Source organism: Musa acuminata, chromosome BXJ1-10 (genome assembly GCF_036884655.1).
Source record: "Musa acuminata AAA Group cultivar baxijiao chromosome BXJ1-10, Cavendish_Baxijiao_AAA, whole genome shotgun sequence".
Taxonomy (NCBI): domain Eukaryota; kingdom Viridiplantae; phylum Streptophyta; class Magnoliopsida; order Zingiberales; family Musaceae; genus Musa; species Musa acuminata.
The window spans coordinates 22,137,140-22,156,994 of record NC_088336.1 but is presented as its reverse complement, the minus strand read 5'-3'; the positions used below and the strand labels follow the sequence as shown (position 1 = coordinate 22,156,994).

Here is a 19,855-nt window from a genome sequence, read left to right as displayed (position 1 = left end):
AGCATGATATTTGTGTTGAGAAGTGGAACCTACTGAAACCAAGATTTTTACCATGATGGATTTTCTTGGTTTTACATGGATCCATAAAGAACATTAGGTTGCTTCCTTGCAGCTTTGTCTTCCTGCAAATGACTTGTGGCTGAAGCTTTTAGGAGACGCTTAGATGAGTCAGTGGACGACATGTAGAGTTCCACCAAACGGAACGGGGATTGTTAAATGGGCTTATGATAACAGCTATCCTAAGACGCATGCCAAAGCAATTCCAGTGGCAGGAGTAATGTTTGTTTAATGGCACCTGCGCACATCCATTAAGCCTCAAAGCACCTTCAAATCACAATTCTAAGTGCCTTAGTTTCTCTTCAAGATAAGGAAAAGCTTTCCGAAAGCTCGGTGTGCGTCTATTTCCTCCCTTCCAAGCAACCTCTGCAGCTCCTCGGTGCACTTGCGAACAGACCTTTTCATTGTATTAGTTGTGTTACAGGTTGTGGTTTGCTTAGTGAGCTTCCTCTGCAATGGACACCGCCGTCCCTGGTTAAAGGGCTCTCAGCTCCAAGAAGAAGAAGAAGAAGTGAAAGTTCTAACTCGAAATCATAACTCCTCCTTCAAGCTTGAATTCATGGTCACACTGCACTTCCGCAGAGTTCTTTGATGCAGGTGGATCGACAAAACCACACTAATCAGCTTCATTTCAGAAAGCATCAGCAGAACTCTGTTCTACTCATGGTGTTGTCACTTGGCACATCAATGGAATTGCACCACAGTTGTCACCGGACTTGGAATTGCTTTACTTCTTTCTCCATCGTCTGGTTCATGCAACAAAAAAAAGAGAAGGTTCCACTAATCAAACAAAAGGAATGCGGATTCACATTTGCTTTACTCGAAGGGAAAAGAGAAAATTCTATCAACAAAGGAGAAACAGGGAGAAAGAGGCACAGCCCTCCAGCATCCAATGCCCAACCCCCATTTCGAAGAAGACGACATAATCAAATCAAAGAGAAAAACAAGAAAAGGAAAAATAAATTTGGGGAAGAAGCCTGAAATGGATAGATAATTCAGGATAATCTTCCTCTATTCCAGTCCATTAAAATGATTGTGGTCCACTATTTCGAAATATACGAGTGTGGTCCATCAGCAGGTGGAACACCTGAGGAGTTGATTGCTCTATGCACATGATTAGCATGGAAACACTGGAACTGGACCTGTATCAATGAAATCTTATCATCTAACAAGTGTTCCAATCTTATCTGAAATGTTCTGCTAAAATGCTTTGAGCAGGAGGACCAATAAGTTGGATTGCCTGCATAATCGAAGCAGGATATGTTGTTAAACACACAGTTAAAATTCATACTATGCATTTGATTGAGTGTTTGACAAAGCCATGATGGAAAGTATTTGGCTCTGGGGATGTGTACAGGGACTTGGAGGATAAGGTACGTAATCCTACTGCATACACAAGGATAAAGGAAGGAAGGATACTACTGCTTTGAACACTGCCTCACTAACCTGGAATTGGATAGGATGTGTTTGGCTGATAGATCCCAAGGTTGGATTGGGGAGGCTTTGGCTTTGCTTCTTGATCAGTGTGTCGTCAGATCCCATTTAATTTGCTGGCACAACTGTCCCTCTTCGGTATTAATTCCCCACCACATGCTCTCCCATCCTAATCCCACTCTCTTTCTCTCTCTCTCACGCGGAGAGAATAACGCATCCTTATTAATGGCAATCACAAAAGCTTGTGATTCATTGAATTGTCTGGATCACTCTGCTTGACCCTGTAGCATTCTGTTTGAAGCTGATGTATGTATATATTAATGGAGTCAATTTTTTAGTGAATGTATTGTTATCACAAGCAAAACAGGAAGAAAAAGAAAGGCCAAAGAAGAGAGAGAGAGAGAGAGTGAGAGAAAAGATTGGGGAGGCAGGGGAAGAAGGCTTACAGTACAGAAAAGTCACTACCACACGTAACCACACAAGGCTTCCAAAGTATTGTCATCGTTTTTTACCATGTACTGCTCACATCCAGTTTGCCTTTCTTACTCTGCTGCATGAACGAGTAAAAGAGTTATTGAGATGTATTTAATGTTAATGCCACAACTAGAAACTGAAACCTTAGAGGAGACGAAACAAAAGGGAAGGGGGGGAGGGAAAAACACTGGTGGAAAAGGAACTTTGGATGAGGCTAGATGGAATAAAGTGAGGGAGAGGCAAGAATAAAGTGATTTGAATCTAAGTTGTAAGTAGTGATTGATGATCCAACAGTCCTTTGTGAAGAAATTCCATTTAAAAGTTTTCATGTCTTCTTTCTCATGATAAATGTTCCAGGATCTCATCCTACACAAAAGAAAAATAGAAAAAGCATCTTATGATTGAGAACATTCCTTAAGCTCCAGAAGATGTTTGGACATGGAAAGCTCTAAAGATGATGCATCTTGCAGTCATTATTAGCCTTTAGGTTTGTTCTACCCTTTGTTCATTAGGAAGCAGCTAGTGAGAGCTTTTTGTGCATGGAGTCCAGTAAGTGATGAGAATTAAGTACTAGGACACAGAATCCAATTACTAGGCATTCTAATCTGATGCATGACAGGCAATTACCCAACCAAATGATGCTGCTAATCATAAACATGGGCTGAATTGACTCAAAGTCCCATCACACATGAATCATGTAATTAATCCATGGAAGAAAAGCCTAGAAAACCAATCATTACACCCTTGGAGATCTAGATTATCTCCTCTGGAGATCAACTAAGAAAGTTACTGATGCAACCTACTGAAATTAAATTGAATGGAATTGGATCTATCAGATGTGAGAAGATAAACTAGCCTGAGCATTTTGGTCCACTGAATCTGAGACAAGGTTCTGTCTTCTTTCTTTTTTTCTGTCTTCTTTTTTTTTTTTTTTTTGAGATGCAGGACTTGGATACAACCAAAGTCTTGTCATTTTAATTTGGCATGGGGGTGTTTTGGATTTTTAGAAGCTAAGTATGTTTGCTTTTCTTTTTCTTTTTCAAATTCATATGTGGGGACTGGTTCTGCTTCTCCCTCTTTCTGTGCCTCTCCTTCTCTGACACTGCAGTCCCCCCTCTCTCTCTCTCTCTCTCTCTCTCTCTCTCTCTCCATCTATCTTCTATGGCGTAAGCTTGATTCCTGATAGTGCAAGCAAAGCAAACATCCCACGCTTTACTTTTGTTTGGTCATAAGCTTCTAAAATTCTGTGTTTTTCCCTCTTTGTCCTGTAAAATTTCTTCTTCTTCATCCTCTCCTCTCTCTCTCTCTCTCTCTCTCTCTTCATCTTTTCCCAACCTTTATGCTCCCTCACTACTGCTATAAACCTCTTGTTTAGTCTCACACAACCGCAGCCCTTCTACCAAACCTCTCATTTTGTTTCTTCCTGATGCTCTTCTTTGTTTACTCCCCTCCTCTCTAAGCTCTTCCTGTAAAACTTCTCATGGATAATACCAACAGGGAGTTCTTTGGATAATTCCATTTCTTCCTATGAGCCATGAACGTTGCCAAGAAGAGCTTACTTCTGGTTTAGCTTTGCGACTATTCTCCACCACCCTGCAGCCTGTTCCTCTCTCAGTTCACAGGAGAGAAAGGTGGGTTTTTGTAGTCTTGGCTTGCCCACCATTTTGGTTACATCTCTCCGATAATCTCACATAGATTTGCTATATTTTGTTCATCTCTTATGCTGTCCCTCTGAGGCAATGAAATAGGCATTTGAAACCCATGATGAAGTTCTAGTTTCCACACACACAAACAATGAGATCAATAGTTCTTGAATCTAAAGTCCACAAATTTACCTTCTTGAAAACCAAAATTCATGATTTATGTTCTCTAGCTAACAAAGACTCCTTGCTCTCATTGACCACTGTCCTTCTTTGGAACAGATCTACCAGTAATTCTTGTGTGCTAGAGATGAAATTTCCTACCAAGTCAAACTGCTCATTTCAAGTTCCTGTGATGCTTTGATGTATTTTCCCAGTGTTTGCGGAAAGAAAGCCCCAAAAATGTGGAATTTACTCTGTGTTCAGACTATGTTTTCTTTTTACTGTCTTCCACCACTCTTGGGCCTTCAATGTGGGGAAAGAGGTACAAGAGCAAGTACCAGTATAAGGTTGTATAGTGGTCTCAGAGCTAATTTTCCTGTTCCTTTCTACCGAGAGACTTCAGAAGGTGGTCAAGTTGGTTCATTATTGTTTCATTTAGAGTCCCAAGGATCTCAGCCTTAAAAACCTTAGCTCATGCATTTGATCGCTTGGGGTGGTCTGCTTCTAATTCCTTCTTGTCCTTGACCTTTTGCTTTTGGTGTGCAGGCCAAAAAAGAACAGTTAAAGGAAGAGGAAGAGAGAGCGCGGAGATTGAGAGAGAGAGAGAGAGAGGATGGATCTTTCTGGTCATGACGGGGATATCCCAATCCCAATAACAAGCACTTATGTTGTTGGCCATGGTCCACCCCATGGCCACGGCATGACCCATGACACCTCTCCCCTCCACCACCGCTCCAGTGGCTCTTCCCCTCCTCCCGCTGCCGCCGCTGCTGCTCCTCCTCCCCCCCTCTCCGCAGCCACCACCGAGGACCACCACCACAGCACCAATCCGTACAGCACCAAGAAAGGGCTGGTGGTGAAGTACAGGGAGTGCCTCAAGAACCATGCAGCCGCCATTGGTGGGAATGCCACTGATGGTTGCGGTGAGTTCATGCCCAGCGGCGAGGAGGGGACTCTGGAAGCCTTGAAGTGCTCCGCCTGCAACTGCCACAGGAACTTCCACCGGAAAGAAGTAGAAGGGGAGTCCTCTTACGACTGCTACCACCCCTTCAAGGGACGGAAAGCAATAGGCCAGAGAGGCCTCCTGATCTCAGGGGCAGATCCATTTGGCTACAACCCCGGCAGCAACAGCCTCATTCCGAGGCCACCACCTCACATGATCATGCCCCTGGGTGCCATGCAGACATCTGAGTCCGATGAGATGGAGGGGGCGGGTGGTGGGATGATGGCGAGGCCACCCTTGGTGAAGAAGAGGTTCAGGACCAAGTTCACTGCAGAGCAGAAGGAGAAGATGCTTCACTTCGCAGAGAAGGCGGGTTGGCGGCTTCAGAAGCAGGAAGAGAGCGCGGTGCAGCAGTTCTGCCAGGAGATCGGGGTGAAGAGGAGAGTCCTCAAGGTGTGGATGCACAACAACAAGCACAACTTGGCCAAGAAGACCCCTCTCCAGCTCGAATGACTGCTGCAGCTGGCTCCCCTCTCACCAAGCCAAACTGTTCTTCTCTATTTGGTTCATGTCTCACACTTGGAATGTGGATGTTAGAGTTCTAATTGGGTGGTAGCATGCCACTGCCATGGTCCCTCGTACATGTCACTCTGGAGATCTTCTCTTTGACGGAGTCTTGAGGTAGGTGGTAGCATGACATAACCATCAACCCTTCCATAAGCTGCTGTCCTGGGATTTCCTCTTGACATCTAAATTGACAAGGTGGTGTAAGTTGATTAGTTTGGCTGACAGAGTCATGTGTCTTTGTTTCTTTCTCCTCTTCCTTTTTCCAAGAAACCTGAGTTTACAGATCTTATGCATCTCTGGAATTTACTCTTCATTTTTTTCTCTCCCTTTCCATGTTTCCAAAGCAAAATGCAAATAAAGCTGTAGAAAATGAACGAGGGGGAGAAACACACATGAACTCCACTTCGTTTCTCCTGTATTCCACGAAAAAGCATAGGGATGATATCAAGAGAATCTGCAGGTATATCCAAATCAAAGTAGATGGAGACACAGGTATAAAGCAGGTTCCTTGAGAACTGAAAGCATGATTACTGGTGATAAAGTCACCATTAGCCATGCCTTTTTGCTGCGATCATGACATCTTCTTTGTTCCTCAAACCACTTTATTTTCTTTCACAGTTGAAAGGGCTCCACGGCTTGGTTTGCCCAAGGCATGAACTGGGCTGGCAAGACAACCAACCTTTCGTCAGGTAGCCACTTTGTAGCTCAAATCATATATTTTAGGAAAGTGGAACTATATTATGTTTCAAGAGGGAAGTTGATAGTAAATAATTTGACAATCAATCTTTGTTCAGTAATCACCCTTATTGAGCAATAACATCGGGAAGATAATAATCGATCGGCTCCCATGGAATATAATTAATGAGAGGTCGTATAGATCGACCTCGTCCACTCTCGTGGATTAAATCATGTTAACTCACGATTGATTGTACTCTAACTTACAATCACAAAAATGAAACTATATTGTGTGTTTTAGTCTATAGCTTGCCATTTGAAGAATATTTTATCGATTTCATTCATACATCATTTTTTTTACATGATCACATCCCGAATTCGTCGGTTTGCTAAGATCGGACTTTTGACAACCTCGAATGTCATCCATTGTACATGACAAAGCTCGGATTACATCCGAAACGGAGTCTAATCTTTCATTAGAAATCGATGAACACATACTAGTTTCAAATAGGCACCTCAAACGGAATCTGGAAGAAATGTTTCAGGGGTGACATGGCATATCACAATTTGCTGGATATTATGCCACGTAAAACCTGATGTTCTTCAGGGTGACTCGGTCCCATTTGGTAGTAGTGGTAGTTCCCAAGGATCCTTCTCCTCGGTTGCGGTTCACCTGGCTCAGTCCAAACAAAGGTAAGAGGCTTAAACGTTTACTGAGCTAATCTCCCCATTATTAACCTTGGTGTTCCACACTAATAATGCGTTCCCCACCGTTGGTTCTCTGATATATCATCCGTGGGCCCCCTTCTTATGGCGGTGATTCAGCGAGTTAGGAAGAGGTGAGACTTTCGGGTGGCAGCTATCCAGAACAAAAGCGCGCACCATTTCACGCACGCCCAAATTCGACCACATCAATTCGATCCCCTCCGCTGTCTGAATTAATTTCCTTTCCCTCTTTTTCATTTTTTCTTTTTTTTTTTCATTCTCACTTTTTTTCGATGTCTGGAATCCTCCGCTGCAAGAAGCTTCGCGACGCCGCGACGCGCGCTGCCAGGAACGCCGCCGAAACCCGCTACCGCCTCCACCAGTGCTCCGCGATCTCCACCCTCCGCCGCCGACTCGTTCACGCCTCCTCCTCTGCCCCGCGCCGCCCCGGACTCCTCCGTCACGATCGCCACAAGTGGGATGGCGGTGGCGCCGACGAGTTCCACACACGCCGCATCCGCGCCGAGGCTCACTGTCCTCGCTGCTCCAAGCACATGAGGGTCCTCTTCCCCAACCGTTTCTCGCCAACTGTCACTGGCGACGGAAGTGGCGACTACGGCGCAGAGCGCCATGCCGTAAACTTATGCCCTAGATGCAAGACCGCCTACTCCTTTAGCCCCCATGAGCTCGTTCCCCTCCAGGGCACTTTTGTGGAGATCGGCCGCGTCCGAGGCCCCAATCCGGAGAAGTATAGATGCGAAAGCGAGGAGAACGGGATTCGGGCTAAGAACCGGTTTTGGAAGGCACTTAGATCATTTTACGGCGGAGATTCGCTGGAAAATTGGCCGGCCGTACCGGGCCCTCCGGAGGTGCACGGGTCGGCGGTGCAGCCACCGCCCTGCTCGGCGTTCCCTATGAATTCGAACGTGGTGAGGGTGGCTGGGCCTGGCGGGGAAAGGGGAACAGATGAGTCCGGCGGCGGGGGAGGCTTTGGTGGTTTGGAGGGGTGGGGAGGGTCAAATTTGGGGAAAGATATGCCGACGCCCAAGGAGATCTATGAGGGGCTCGATAAGTATGTGATTGGGCAGGAGCACGCAAAGAAGGTATAATTTCTATCTGGATCTTTAGGGCCTGTAGAATAGATTTCAGGTCTGTAAAATAGATTTGCTTTATGTTTCTTTCATCTTGCTTTTTGGTGATTCTCAAACAAGTTTTACCTATTGGCGCAGCATGATTTTGAATCATGCAGATATTGCGATAACTAGTTATAATTTGGTTTATAGATGGATATGGTTTTAACCAGCCTGTGTTCTTAGTAAACTGACTGATAATTTTCTGCAGAACTTCCGATTACTGCTCATGTTTTTAAATTTCAGTATAACAAAATTACTTCTGTCTAATTTCAGTTTTTTTTCTCTTTCACCTTATACTATATAAAGACCAGTGTATTTTCTTTCTTCTTCTTTTTGTTTGATGAAAGGATGGGTTGATTAGCCAGCATCTACTAATAAGCTATGCATGTTCTATAATGTAAAAGATAAAGTGAATTGCAAGTAGAATTGCAGATAAGCTTATCAGGACACATGATCTTCTACTATCTCAATTCATATTAACTTCAAAATGCTTAAGCCAAAATAGCTAAGACTTCTGAAGTGTTTTAATAACCATGGTTTAAAATAACAGTCAGACTGGTATATGCTTGTCTGTATTTAGTTGTCTAACCAACTAGTGGTTGTGGATCTCACAGCCAGGCACCAATTTGTATACTGATAAGTTTTAATATTTTTATTATTTAATTCAGCAATGCTGGGCGGTACAAGTCTATGTATCAAATACAGTGCTAGTCCAATAGGTTGTTGAAGTCGATAGTTGGACCCTTATTTAAAACCATGCCAATAACATTTAACCCCATCGCATTTTAGGAGATTGTTCTTTTTGCCCACATTTGGTTACTCTTTGAGTTTGATCAATCTGATACTCTTTAAGAAATTTTGCCCCATTTGGATTGTAGATTCAAACATTCTTCTGTTTCTGTCTTTCTGACGTGCCTCCAGATAGCTATAATCAGGATGAAGAAAGTGCTCTGAATCTCAGTCTTCAGAGTCATCTCAACCCAGTCACCCCACAGCTCCATTACATCTGTCGAGAAGTTCCTTACGTTTGTTTCTTTGCTTAATGCTATCCCAAACTTTTTTTGTGAAGCTGCAATTGATCTCCATGTATTCTCCAAAAAGCATCCTATTCCAAACTTTATGGGGCTACCTTCAACAGTTCAATAATGAGTTTGACTTATGTAGTTGTCTTCCATATTGGTTATGCAGGCTCTCGCCTTAGACCATCATTATTTTAAAGTTTTAGCAGGCATTGAATTGGTTAAATCTTTCCTCTGACATTCATTGAATTTTGTCAGAAATTCTGCTTAGATAGAAGAAAAGAAAATTTAGGATCTACATAAATGTTGGAACACCCTCAAGATGTTCTTCAGTAATTTAATTCTTCTATGACTGCAAATACATTCACGGAGATGAGCTTCATATCAGATCAATAGTTAAATCTTGCAAAAGAGATGTTCTGTCATGGTATTTCATGAGCCAAGTAAAGTTCATATTGTATTTCATGCCACATTTCTTACCAAAACATTGATTTTTTTGTGATTAACATCTTTGTTGATTATATCAAATAATTTACCTGGATAGTTAAACAACAAGAAATGCCTATCTTGCGATTCGATGCTTGAGCTGCATGGTGTCTGGGTTTTATTTGCCTAGTGTAATTTCTTAACATAAAGAACGACTGCAGGTGCTTTCTGTGGCTGTTTACAACCACTACAAAAGAATATATCATGCATCCTTACAGAAAAGGTTAGTGATGCTTTCAGTTATTGTATCTCTGGTTTTATTAACTTGTTAATGTTGTCTCTTTAACTTTAAACACATAGACAGTTAAGTTCTATTGCTAGGTCGTAAGAACTTGCTTATCATCACGATGGCTCATAATGAATTGAATATTCCAAATGCCCAGTGCTGGAGTTGATTCGGAGAACCATGCAGAAGGTGATGATGATGATAATGTGGAGCTGGAAAAAAGCAATATACTCTTGATGGGACCTACTGGATCGGGTACATGATCTAACTTTTTATTCAAGTTTAATTGGATGGTTCACATGAGAGCTTTTGGTAGGTCCTACCTATCATCAACTTACAGAATATTACCCTTAAGTTGATTGGTTGGTGAGCTGACCTATTCAGTCATGCTTTCTATAAGACAGGGAAGACTTTACTTGCTAAAACATTAGCTCGCTTTGTGAATGTGCCCTTCATTATTGCGGATGCAACAACACTGACACAGGCAGGTCTTTTTATTGAATCCATTTTTTCACCTACTGTCTCTATAAACAGAAGCAGAGCACTATCGTGAGATTGTTTTTTTAAGTTTTCTTCAATCTATGATTTTATTGTTTTTCAGTTGAGGCTTAGTGTTTAGCAACTATCATGATTTTGTTGTTTTTACTTTACCTTTGCAGGCAGGCTACGTTGGGGAGGACGTTGAATCCATACTGTACAAGCTGCTTACGGTATTTTCTTGTGCTAGTTGGTACATGGCTATAATGATTAAACTAATTGAAAATTATTATCTTTCATTCTTCAACATATAATTTTTAAACTCGTGGAGTAATATATTTTTCATTGCTTAACCCTTTTAGTTTGTTTGATGTTTAGTGAGTTTGTAATGAATAATGTCTAATGCAGTTGCATGCCTAGTTGATATTGTCTAACACGGTTATATTCCAATTCCAGTGTCGATATACCTGAGAAATTTACTTCTGGGGCATGCTAAACCTGTGTGCTAATAACAGGAGACTTAGAGATGCCATATGTCTGAACATGGCTTGTTAACCTTCTTAATGAGGCTTCATCCTTTTGTCCAGCATGTGGGTTACCTCAATCATAGCTGCGCCATCTTCCTCTTGCCTCAACTTGGGCGTCTCTATACGACAATTCCTACAATTCAATGCTGTTACATGCAAATGCAACTTTAAAATGTAAAAACTCTTTGCTGTACTGATTATATTTTCTATTCATGGACCAGGATGGTAAAGTTTTGGATGGGAGTAACATTGCAATGTCTAGCAACTTTATAAGTTGGCAGAGACTGTGTTAAGAAAAATGGACCATCTACATTAACATAAGAATGATGATTGATCACACATCATAAAAGGAAGAAATGAACTCAAAGCAATTAGACAATCTAACTTTGCAAATAACATTCTTTCCTCTGGAGTGACAAATAAGGTGAGAGGCAGGTAGAACTTCAGATGTGATTCATATCCCCAGTTATTGGCTTTTGGAGTGGTCATTAAGTCATCTGTGACTATAGGTTTCTCATGAATGATGATTTGTTTTTAAACTATCATAGCACAAAAGGAAATTGTATGAGAGACTGCAAAATTATCATTATGGTTCTTAGAATCAGTCAACACCATTCTGGATTGGGAAGGACCATATTGAATCTTAGTTTCATTCCGAATTGTTAGGTTCCAATTTGGATGGGCATGGTTGCTGGATTTTAGTCAACTTTTAAACAGGTCAAGGAGTTAGGCTTGGTAGATTTCGATGCAGGTCAACCTGACCAGTCAAACCTAATAAAATACAATGGCAAAGAGAAGGGAGATGGTCAAGATGCCATCCTCCTTTCCCTTTGCCCTTTTTCTCCTTCCATCTTTCCCTCTGTGTTCTCTTTACCCTATATTTAGCCAATCCTGGCCTGTTAGTCCAATTTCACTAATCCTAACCCCACTCCTCCGAACCTTTTCTCCTGTCTGAATAAATGAGAAAATTAAATATCAACAAATTCCTTCATATTTCTTGTGATGTAAGTTCTGTGAAAGCCTTATTTGCACAAAGTTCTATTTGTGTAATAGGTTAATGCTGTTTTACCTTTCTTTGATGCTCTCTTGCAGCTGAAACTAGAGTCTAGAGTGGCTATTAGTAATTAGACATGCAAAATCTATCAAAACCAGTGCTACATATTTGAATTTGGTTTACTTAAAATAATGAGGATGAGCCGTGGTGCTACAGTCAAGGTTCACCTTACCGATTTGAACTGGTGTATTGATCAGACGATAGTATGGTATTTATCATTCAATATTGATGTATCGTGTGTTGATATGGTGGGGCGTACTGATGATACGGAAAAATGGCTGAAAATAGCACCAATTATTTTTTTAAATAGAAAAGTTAGATTAGGATTTTGAAGTTGGAAATAAATATAAATTTAGTACAATTTTAGCAAAAAATAATCTAAATTAAGAAAGAATAGTGGTACAGATCTTTTTTGAGCTTTGAGGAGTAGCTTTATGGTATGTTCCGGACCGCCCTTTCGTTGATATGGAATTATCTACAAAGAAATGATTTGAATTGTTAGATTATTTGTTAAACAACTTAAACTTTAAGATTCAAATGAATCAAATAATCGATCGATTAATATACTTGGTTCTATCACCAAAAAGAACGATGGGATTCCACAGGTAGTGGATTAGGGTCGTTGATCTTATGTATATGTATATCAATTTGATATGTTTGTCGGGTCCAATTTTGAAATTGATCCCACGACATAGTATACTGATACAACATATGTCATTGATGCATCAATGTGATTATGGTCGTAGTTTGATTATCGTGAACCACATGTGTTCGTGGTGGCTCCTAAGGCAAGTACAATGTGACGTGTATTAGTGTGGAGCATAGAATGTTGGAACTTCTACTTTTGTCACAGATCTACTGTTTTGTATCATAAGATTGATCATCGTATTGTTGCTCAGAGAAAAATAATCAACTATCACTGTATTATTGCTTGGAGAAGAATGACCAACTATCATATCGAGCTTCATGATATGAATCTTGAGTAACATGCATAAAATATTGCTCCTCGATCCATACACCACTCCCAAACTATGTAGATGGGATCATTGACTCCCTAGCGTTGTCAGTTGAGGCACTATTGTCCACGTCACTGCCATATCTCCAGACCGAGTGGGTTGTTGAATGCAGTTGAAAAGAAGTCTATATACCTTTAATTAGAAAGTTCTTCCTCTAACTTAGGTGTTAATTCTTGCTAATTAACCTTCTAAGCTTGATCCAATCCACAAATTTTAGCTTTGTGAAGTTTTAAGAGAGTGTAAATGTGAAAATAAGAGAAATAAGTGGATGAGAAAGAGATTGAGAGACTCTAAGAGTTTGAGATAATGAAAGGGGATGAAAGAGGGGGAGGAAAGGGTTTAAAAATCCTATATATATATATATGTATATATATATGTATATGTATATATATGTATATATATATGTATGTATAATCCAAACCAGAACAACAAATCTCACTTTCTTGTTTTTTGTCAAGATGATCAATATGTTTTAAGAAGCTTTTGAGAGAAGCGTGATTCGTGAATCATTCATGAACCATGATTATGATGGACTTTTGTTGTCCATAAAATTTCCTCATTTTCCTTTCTTTTGATTTTATGATACTTGATGCATTAATGATCTTTTAGCCCCTTTTATTGATCTCAATTTTAATAGCTAAATAACTTTGTTAGTTGTTACGATTCTAATTCTCATCTTTACAGTTTGTTAAGTGAATTTTCTTCATGCTTGTACTTTTTATTGGTTAGGTTGCTGATTTTAACGTACAGGCAGCTCAACAGGGAATTGTTTACATTGATGAAGTTGACAAAATCACTAAGAAGGTTAATGGCTGATTTTTCTAACTCTAGGTTTGTTTAGAACTTAATAGTGATTTTGTTAAACGTTCAATATGCAGTCTGAGAGCCTAAATATTAGTAGGGATGTATCTGGTGAAGGTGTTCAGCAGGCATTGCTGAAAATGCTAGAAGGAACTGTAAGTCATACATAATGCTGTTTACATGTGTATACCTACTAGTTCACATACCACGTTTGCTATTATGATCTCATCTAAATTTATGACATAAAATACTTGTCACCTCCTTTTCACATGCTTTCATTTGTTCCAGAAATTTTTAGTTGGAATATTCTTACACTTTCATTTGCGGTGCATCCTTTTCTACTGGATTTTTTGGACTTAACTGAAAAAGGAGTTTTTCAAGAAACAAGGGCCTCATAATATGCAAAACTTCAGGTTTTGTTCTTCACCAACTGCTCAAAATAGATTGTGTTGACGACCTTTGTGGATGATGTGATATAAATTGGCACCAGTGGGTTTACTTATATAGTTATATTTCGCCTGTCAAATTTGGAAATTCATTTTTTCGTGAATAACAATTACTTTAGCCATGTCTTCCTTGTTTCTAAGGGAAATATAATTTTCAGTTTTTGTATTATCTCTGACTTCTTTGAAACTGGAATGAGAAATTTAAGAAGCAATTGAGAAATAAAAAGGACTTTTCATGGATTGGACCTCAGAATCCAATGAGTAATGATACTTTAATTTTATTTTCTGAGTCATCGAGTCAAGAAAAATCCGCTGTAGTTTCGGCAAGAACAGAAATGAGATCATATAAGAAAAATTGAAACACAAGGACCAAATATGTTCAGATTGGTTAAACATGGAAACAAGAAGTAGAAAAGATATCAATCAAACACTTTGAATAGCACGTGGTTGCAATATCCAGGGTTTTGAAAATCTGATAGTCATGATCCCTGCGATTTTCATACCATGTCTGCAGGAGAAGAAGATATATATTTTGTAATTGGCTTTTAACATGAAATATGCATGGATATTAAATAAAATATCAGGGCACCTATATTTGCAAAAAACAAGATTCGTCGTACCTCAGCGTACCGCCCGATACAGGCGGTAGATTTTGGTTCGACAAGGGATTGGTGTGGGTGGTATATATCAGTTTGTTGGTATGCCCCACTGTACTGTGTACTGATATGTAGGTACGGCGGTTCGATATGTATTGTGTCAATGCCGGTCGGTACACCGGTACTGATAGGTAAGACAAACCATGGCAAAAAGATAATAATGTTTTCAATTTCTAATTTTTTTTGGTCAAGTGATCTATATACTTATTAAATATTTATTATTCAATGTTATTATTAAACATCTTGTTTTTTCATTTTTTTTAACTTATGATTTTTTTCTTAGTTTTTGCAATGTTGCAGTACATACTTGTTTGTCTGATCTTCTTGTCAATATCTTTTCCAACCTTTCTGGGCATCTGATACCTATCTCATCCCAATTTAAAAAACTTGGCAATTACTATAGGTCTTTACACCACTAGTTATACATAATCCTGCCGAAATTTGATGCCTACTTAGCTTTATTTTCCATGACTTGCGTGAAGTATGTGCTTCTGTTAGTATTTCAAGTATGTTCCATTTTGGTTGATCTGTGGTACTAGCTTGTTTTATTCTTGCTAAAACTTGATTTTCTTTTTTTAGTCACCAATTCTTGGTATTAATAGAGGACATTATCAGTGAAGTTTTCTATACATTCAGGACCATCTTCAGATATTTGTGGTCATGTTTGTGGATATATGATAGCCAAAGGAAAGACGAACTCAGAGCTCATCATTGTAATTTTTGGAATTTTTTTAACCAAATATGATATATAGTTTTAAACCTAGTCTGGTAACAATTTAAAACACGTGAAGTCTGAACTGATGGTTATGGGCTCAACAACTGATAGTTTAAATTGCAAATGGTGATTATCTTTCATAAGAATTATCTGAAAGTTATAAATCTTGAGGTCCTGAAACTCATTAGTGTTGTAAAAAATTACTTAGTTTCCGTTTTTTGTATGACAATTTGTTCTTATCATAGTATATGTCATGCATGTGTCATAGATAATGAACGAGATAATTGCTCTGAGGCATTGATAATTTGGTAGTCTTATTGTACATGCAACCTTGACTTTCTGTATTGGAACCATGTGGAACTTCTTTTTGGTTTCTTACAAGGGTCAGTGTTTCATATTTGTTTGTGCAGATAGTCAATGTGCCTGAGAATGGGGCTCGAAAGCACCCTCGTGGTGACAATATACAGGTACACAGATGTGACATATTGTAAAATTTGAAGTGCTTGTGATTGTGTTGTAAAAATCTTGTTGATTATAAAATTCTTCATTATTGTTTATTGTTGAAGTCATGCTATTGCTTATTTCATATTGAGGTGCTAATGATGTGGTATGTCATCCTAAACTCAATTAAGTATTGTCACTAAATCCAATTGATGGAGTCTCAGAGAGCCATTGCACAAGATCTCAAATGCTGGCTTGGCCAGTACCGGAAGGTATAGATCTGTACAGTGGCTGGTATTACCATTAATGTACCACAAGGTGTCGAAAGTGATATCGAACTGAGATTTTAAATCTAATCAGCATATTGATTTTTAACTTATATTTTGGAGTTTGCAGTATTGATGCAGTTTTCTGATTGGGTCTGTTATGCTGCCCAGGGTTCTAGTTCATGAAAAATTAAACATATTATTCAATATGGGTTCATGTACAAGTGAAAGAGAGCTGCATTATCTTTTGAACTTCATTGGATGTAGACAAGTTTTACTAATATAAGTTACAAAATCTGTATATTGGAGAAACCAGGAAACCTGTAGCTTGGAGGCCTTGGGAAACAAAGTTATAGTCTTTCACTTTCTGCTGTCCTTTTGTCAAAGGAACCATTGTGGAATATTTTCTCACTTCACATGTTCAAAGTTTTCAGGATCTCATGAAATCTTAACCATATCAACTTTATTGGTACCAAGTAACATTTTCAACTTCGTTGAAATATGAACACTGAGTTATTGGTAGTAGGCATTTCTTGAATTTGAGTGTTTAAATATGAACAATGAGTTGTATCCTTGCTTTTAGGTGTGGTATTTGTGTTCCTTTTTATGTTGCTTGGACTACATGGAACCTGTAAGACTTAATTTTTTAGATCTATTTGTAGAGCAAAATTGAAAAAGTCACCTTGCTACTGAATAGGCAAGAAAGGTTACTATAGCAGTGACAGATGGAAATAAATAATTGATAGGAGTCTGCAATCTGACTCTCTTTTGCTTTTGAATCCTTCTATAATCTAAAAGTTATTCGGTATTTCATTTGTCTTTTGAACTTCATTTATCTATTGGAATGGAGATTCATTATCTTGGTAATCTCATTTTCTAATTGATTCTTTCTTTTGTTTCACAGATAGATACCAAAGATATCCTCTTTATATGTGGTGGTGCTTTTGTTAATCTGGAAAAGACAATTTCAGAAAGGTATCATGAAGATAGACATTTGCAAATCTTTTTTAATGATGCTTACACATGCAATTCTCGTACTATAATTTTAATTGTTTAAACAGACGACAGGATTCTTCTATAGGTTTTGGAGCATCAGTTCGTGCAAATATGAGAACCAGTTGGTTAACAAATGATGTTGTGACATCATCTTTGTTGGAATCAGTAAGCATCAACAATTCCAAACAATTTGTTTTATTACAGCATTGTGATTTCAGTAATTCTTTGCCGCAGAACATTGTGATCTCACTAAGATGATTGTCATTATTTTAGGTTGAAAGTGGCGATCTTATAGCTTACGGGCTCGTACCAGAATTTGTAGGACGCTTCCCAGTACTGGTTAGTTTGTCAGCTCTAAGCGAGAACCAACTTGTTCAGGTTTTGATAGAGCCAAAGAATGCTCTTGGTCGACAGTATAAGAAATTATTTAGCATGAACAATGTAAGTATGCACACATATAGATGATTTTGGTTTTGGAAAAGCTGTTCTTCTTAACTTATGCTTCCAGGTTAAGCTGCATTTCACAGACGCCGCACTTTGTTTGATTGCAAAGAAATCAATGGCAAAGAACACTGGTGCACGAGGTCTAAGAGCTATTTTGGAAACTGTTCTTCTTGAGGCCATGTATGAGGTACTCTGACTAATTCTTGGCGATCTTTTACCTTAAGAGATTGACCTGCACCACACCATATCCTTACATGGAATGCCGCTTCAGATTTGCTTATGTGATTAATTCGTCAAAATGCAATTTGCTTTCAGATTCCAGATGTAAAAACCAAAGACGAAGATGAGCCAATAGATGCAGTTGTTGTAGATGAGGATGCGGTTGGCTCTGTAGACAGACCCGGCTCTGGAGCTAAAATTCTGCGCGGAGACGGTGCATTGGAACGCTACATCACCGACAGCAAGATTAAGGATCGTCCTGTTTTAGAGGGTGTGGAGGTTGAATCCGAAGGGGAGTCGGAGGACGCGTCCAGGGCCTTGGGCTTGTGAATTACCCCTAACCTACCCGAGCTTTGTACAATGTAAACCAGCAGCATGGTACGACGCTATTCTTCCTAATGTCGAAGTATCGTCCGTGGGTTTATCGAGGCCTGTTATGCTGCCGCTGCATCATCTTTTGTTCGTCGCTAGTTAACTGCTGCAGAATGATGCCTCGACCTCCCTTCACAGGCTTCGCATGGGTGGTCTCGGTTGGATTGAGCAGCTTGCGATGCTTTGTCGTCGACCATTGGACGTTGTCCGATAATGCATCTGACAATCTAGCAGCCTGATAATACCGCCAAGCTATCTGGTACGCGGTGCGGTGGCATCGAGTTACGGACAGAAAGGTTAGTGTATCCTTTTGACTCCATCTGCTTTATATTTCGGGTTCTTTTACCCGGAACAGCAAATGTAAAGCCACTCCGCATCTCCATCGCCGCATCAACAGCTGAAACAAACCCAAGTAATTCTGAGATTTGTGGCATCTTGATTTTACTTTTGAGTTTTGCCCTGTGCAATTGGTACCTGACTACATAGGGGAGAGAGAGAGAGAGAGCATTAAATATACAGAAGATGTCGTACAGATGGAGGAAGCTCAAGAGAAGCATCATGACATTATGATTATGTAACGGTAACACTCGAGTAATTATAATTAATATATCAATACAAAATATAAATATAATTAATATATTAATAAAATATAAATAATATATTATACATATTAAATTATAATTAACATATCAACAGAAATACAAATAATATATATGTTATTCTCATTTATTTGTGATGTCTATATTTTATAAATATGATAAATGAAATATTTATGTTTTCAGACTTTTAAGATTGAGGTACATACTTTCCAAAAATATTATTCTCACTATTCTACATAACATTGGTTGAGCATGTATAAACATCAATATTTATGTTAAGTATAGTACAATAAATCAAAATGTGCTAGCAGAGTTGAATATGAGATTAAGTTATGACAATAAGCATACATATAATTTGAACATGGTTAATCGACCTTAAGTAAATCTGAATGAGTTTGAACATGATTAAAATAAAAAAATTTAAGTTTTAAATATAATGTATATGGAGGATAATAAGCGGCATGAATAGAGTAATAAAAAATTAAATGAAGATGTAAATAAAAAAAGAGTGTTATATTAAATGTTGAGGTACATAAGTAAGATTGAAAAATAAATTTAGATAAAAAAAATCATTTTTGTCAAACTAAATTAAACTCAATTAAGATTATTACAATATTACAATTATATTAGTAAAAAAAGAAAAAAAATTTAAAAAGGCATAATGGGATTGAACCCAACACCTCAAGCCTACCTCTTAAGGACATTTTTCTTAATTTTGACATAATCCTCTTTATCCGGTAGATAACCCATATTTTTATTTTCTTCTTTATGCCATTATCTTGGCTTCTCTTATGGAAACCATGAAATCCTAGCCCTAAATAGATAAAAAAAACTCAACTCCTCCCTTCCTATACATAGGGTTTCGATTTTAGAAATTCTAGATTAATAATTTTAGCTAGGTTTGAATAATCTAGACTTCAAATTTATCTTTGATTTTTGGATATGTTTTAGATGATTCTCCTATGTTCTAAGGCCTTTGGTATGACGTTAATTTGAGATTGGTCCATACAGTTATTATTGTTTCAATATGAGGTACTTAGAATCTTTTATTTTCTAGGAAAGGGTTATTCAAGCTGAATTAATCCCCTTAGGAATATAATTAGACTATGATATTTTGATATGTTTTAAAAAGTTTTATTAGAGTTATGTAAGATTTAGAATTGAGTAAATATCACCTCTATGCACCAAGATAAGGTTTATAATTTCAAATAGTCCCAACTAGTTTCGGTAGAATGGAATAGGTGTTGGTAATTGAATTAGGAGGATAAGTTTAGCCTCCAAATGATTCTGTTTTAAGCTGAATTT

At 38.6% G+C, this 19,855-nt stretch overlaps 2 protein-coding genes across 6 annotated transcripts; both read left to right on the top strand.

Moving 5' to 3' along the window:
* Positions 1-3,019: 3,019 nt before the first annotated feature.
* Positions 3,020-5,590, top strand: LOC135595506 (zinc-finger homeodomain protein 4-like). 2 transcript variants are annotated; one of them, XM_065086512.1, is made up of 2 exons: positions 3,020-4,173; positions 4,314-5,590. In XM_065086512.1, the coding sequence occupies exon 2, from the start codon at positions 4,381-4,383 to the stop codon at positions 5,221-5,223; it is 843 nt and encodes a 280-aa protein (XP_064942584.1). In that variant the 5' UTR covers positions 3,020-4,173; positions 4,314-4,380; the 3' UTR covers positions 5,224-5,590. The 2 variants fall into 2 exon arrangements, with proteins under 2 accessions (XP_064942584.1, XP_064942583.1); XM_065086511.1 differs by having other exon boundaries at positions 3,021-3,596.
* A 1,245-nt stretch (positions 5,591-6,835) lies between these two features.
* On the top strand, positions 6,836-18,395 carry LOC135595505 (CLP protease regulatory subunit CLPX1, mitochondrial-like). 4 transcript variants are annotated; one of them, XM_065086509.1, is made up of 14 exons: positions 6,837-7,760; positions 9,457-9,518; positions 9,679-9,776; positions 9,926-10,009; positions 10,185-10,231; positions 13,325-13,399; positions 13,474-13,551; positions 15,624-15,680; positions 16,825-16,895; positions 16,982-17,081; positions 17,190-17,357; positions 17,425-17,547; positions 17,676-17,957; positions 18,090-18,395. In XM_065086509.1, the coding sequence occupies exons 1-13, from the start codon at positions 6,951-6,953 to the stop codon at positions 17,907-17,909; spliced, it is 2,007 nt and encodes a 668-aa protein (XP_064942581.1). In that variant the 5' UTR covers positions 6,837-6,950; the 3' UTR covers positions 17,910-17,957; positions 18,090-18,395. The 4 variants fall into 4 exon arrangements, 3 of the variants coding, with proteins under 3 accessions (XP_064942582.1, XP_064942581.1, XP_064942580.1); XR_010480392.1 differs by lacking the exon at positions 18,090-18,395 and having other exon boundaries at positions 6,836-7,760; positions 17,444-17,547; positions 17,676-17,815; XM_065086510.1 differs by having other exon boundaries at positions 6,836-7,760; positions 17,431-17,547; positions 17,676-18,395.
* The last annotated feature ends 1,460 nt before the right edge of the window (positions 18,396-19,855 follow it).

Bases quoted from the DNA above. Each gene is read 5' to 3' on its own strand.
- LOC135595506 (XM_065086512.1), top strand. From the start codon at position 4,381: ATGGATCTTTCTGGTCATGACGGGGATATCCCAATCCCAATAACAAGC.
- LOC135595505 (XM_065086509.1), top strand. From the start codon at position 6,951: ATGTCTGGAATCCTCCGCTGCAAGAAGCTTCGCGACGCCGCGACGCGC. The intron at 13,552-15,623 runs GTAAGTCATACA...TTGTTTGTGCAG, and splicing joins TGAAAATGCTAGAAGGAACT to ATAGTCAATGTGCCTGAGAA. The intron at 15,681-16,824 runs GTACACAGATGT...TTTGTTTCACAG, and splicing joins CTCGTGGTGACAATATACAG to ATAGATACCAAAGATATCCT.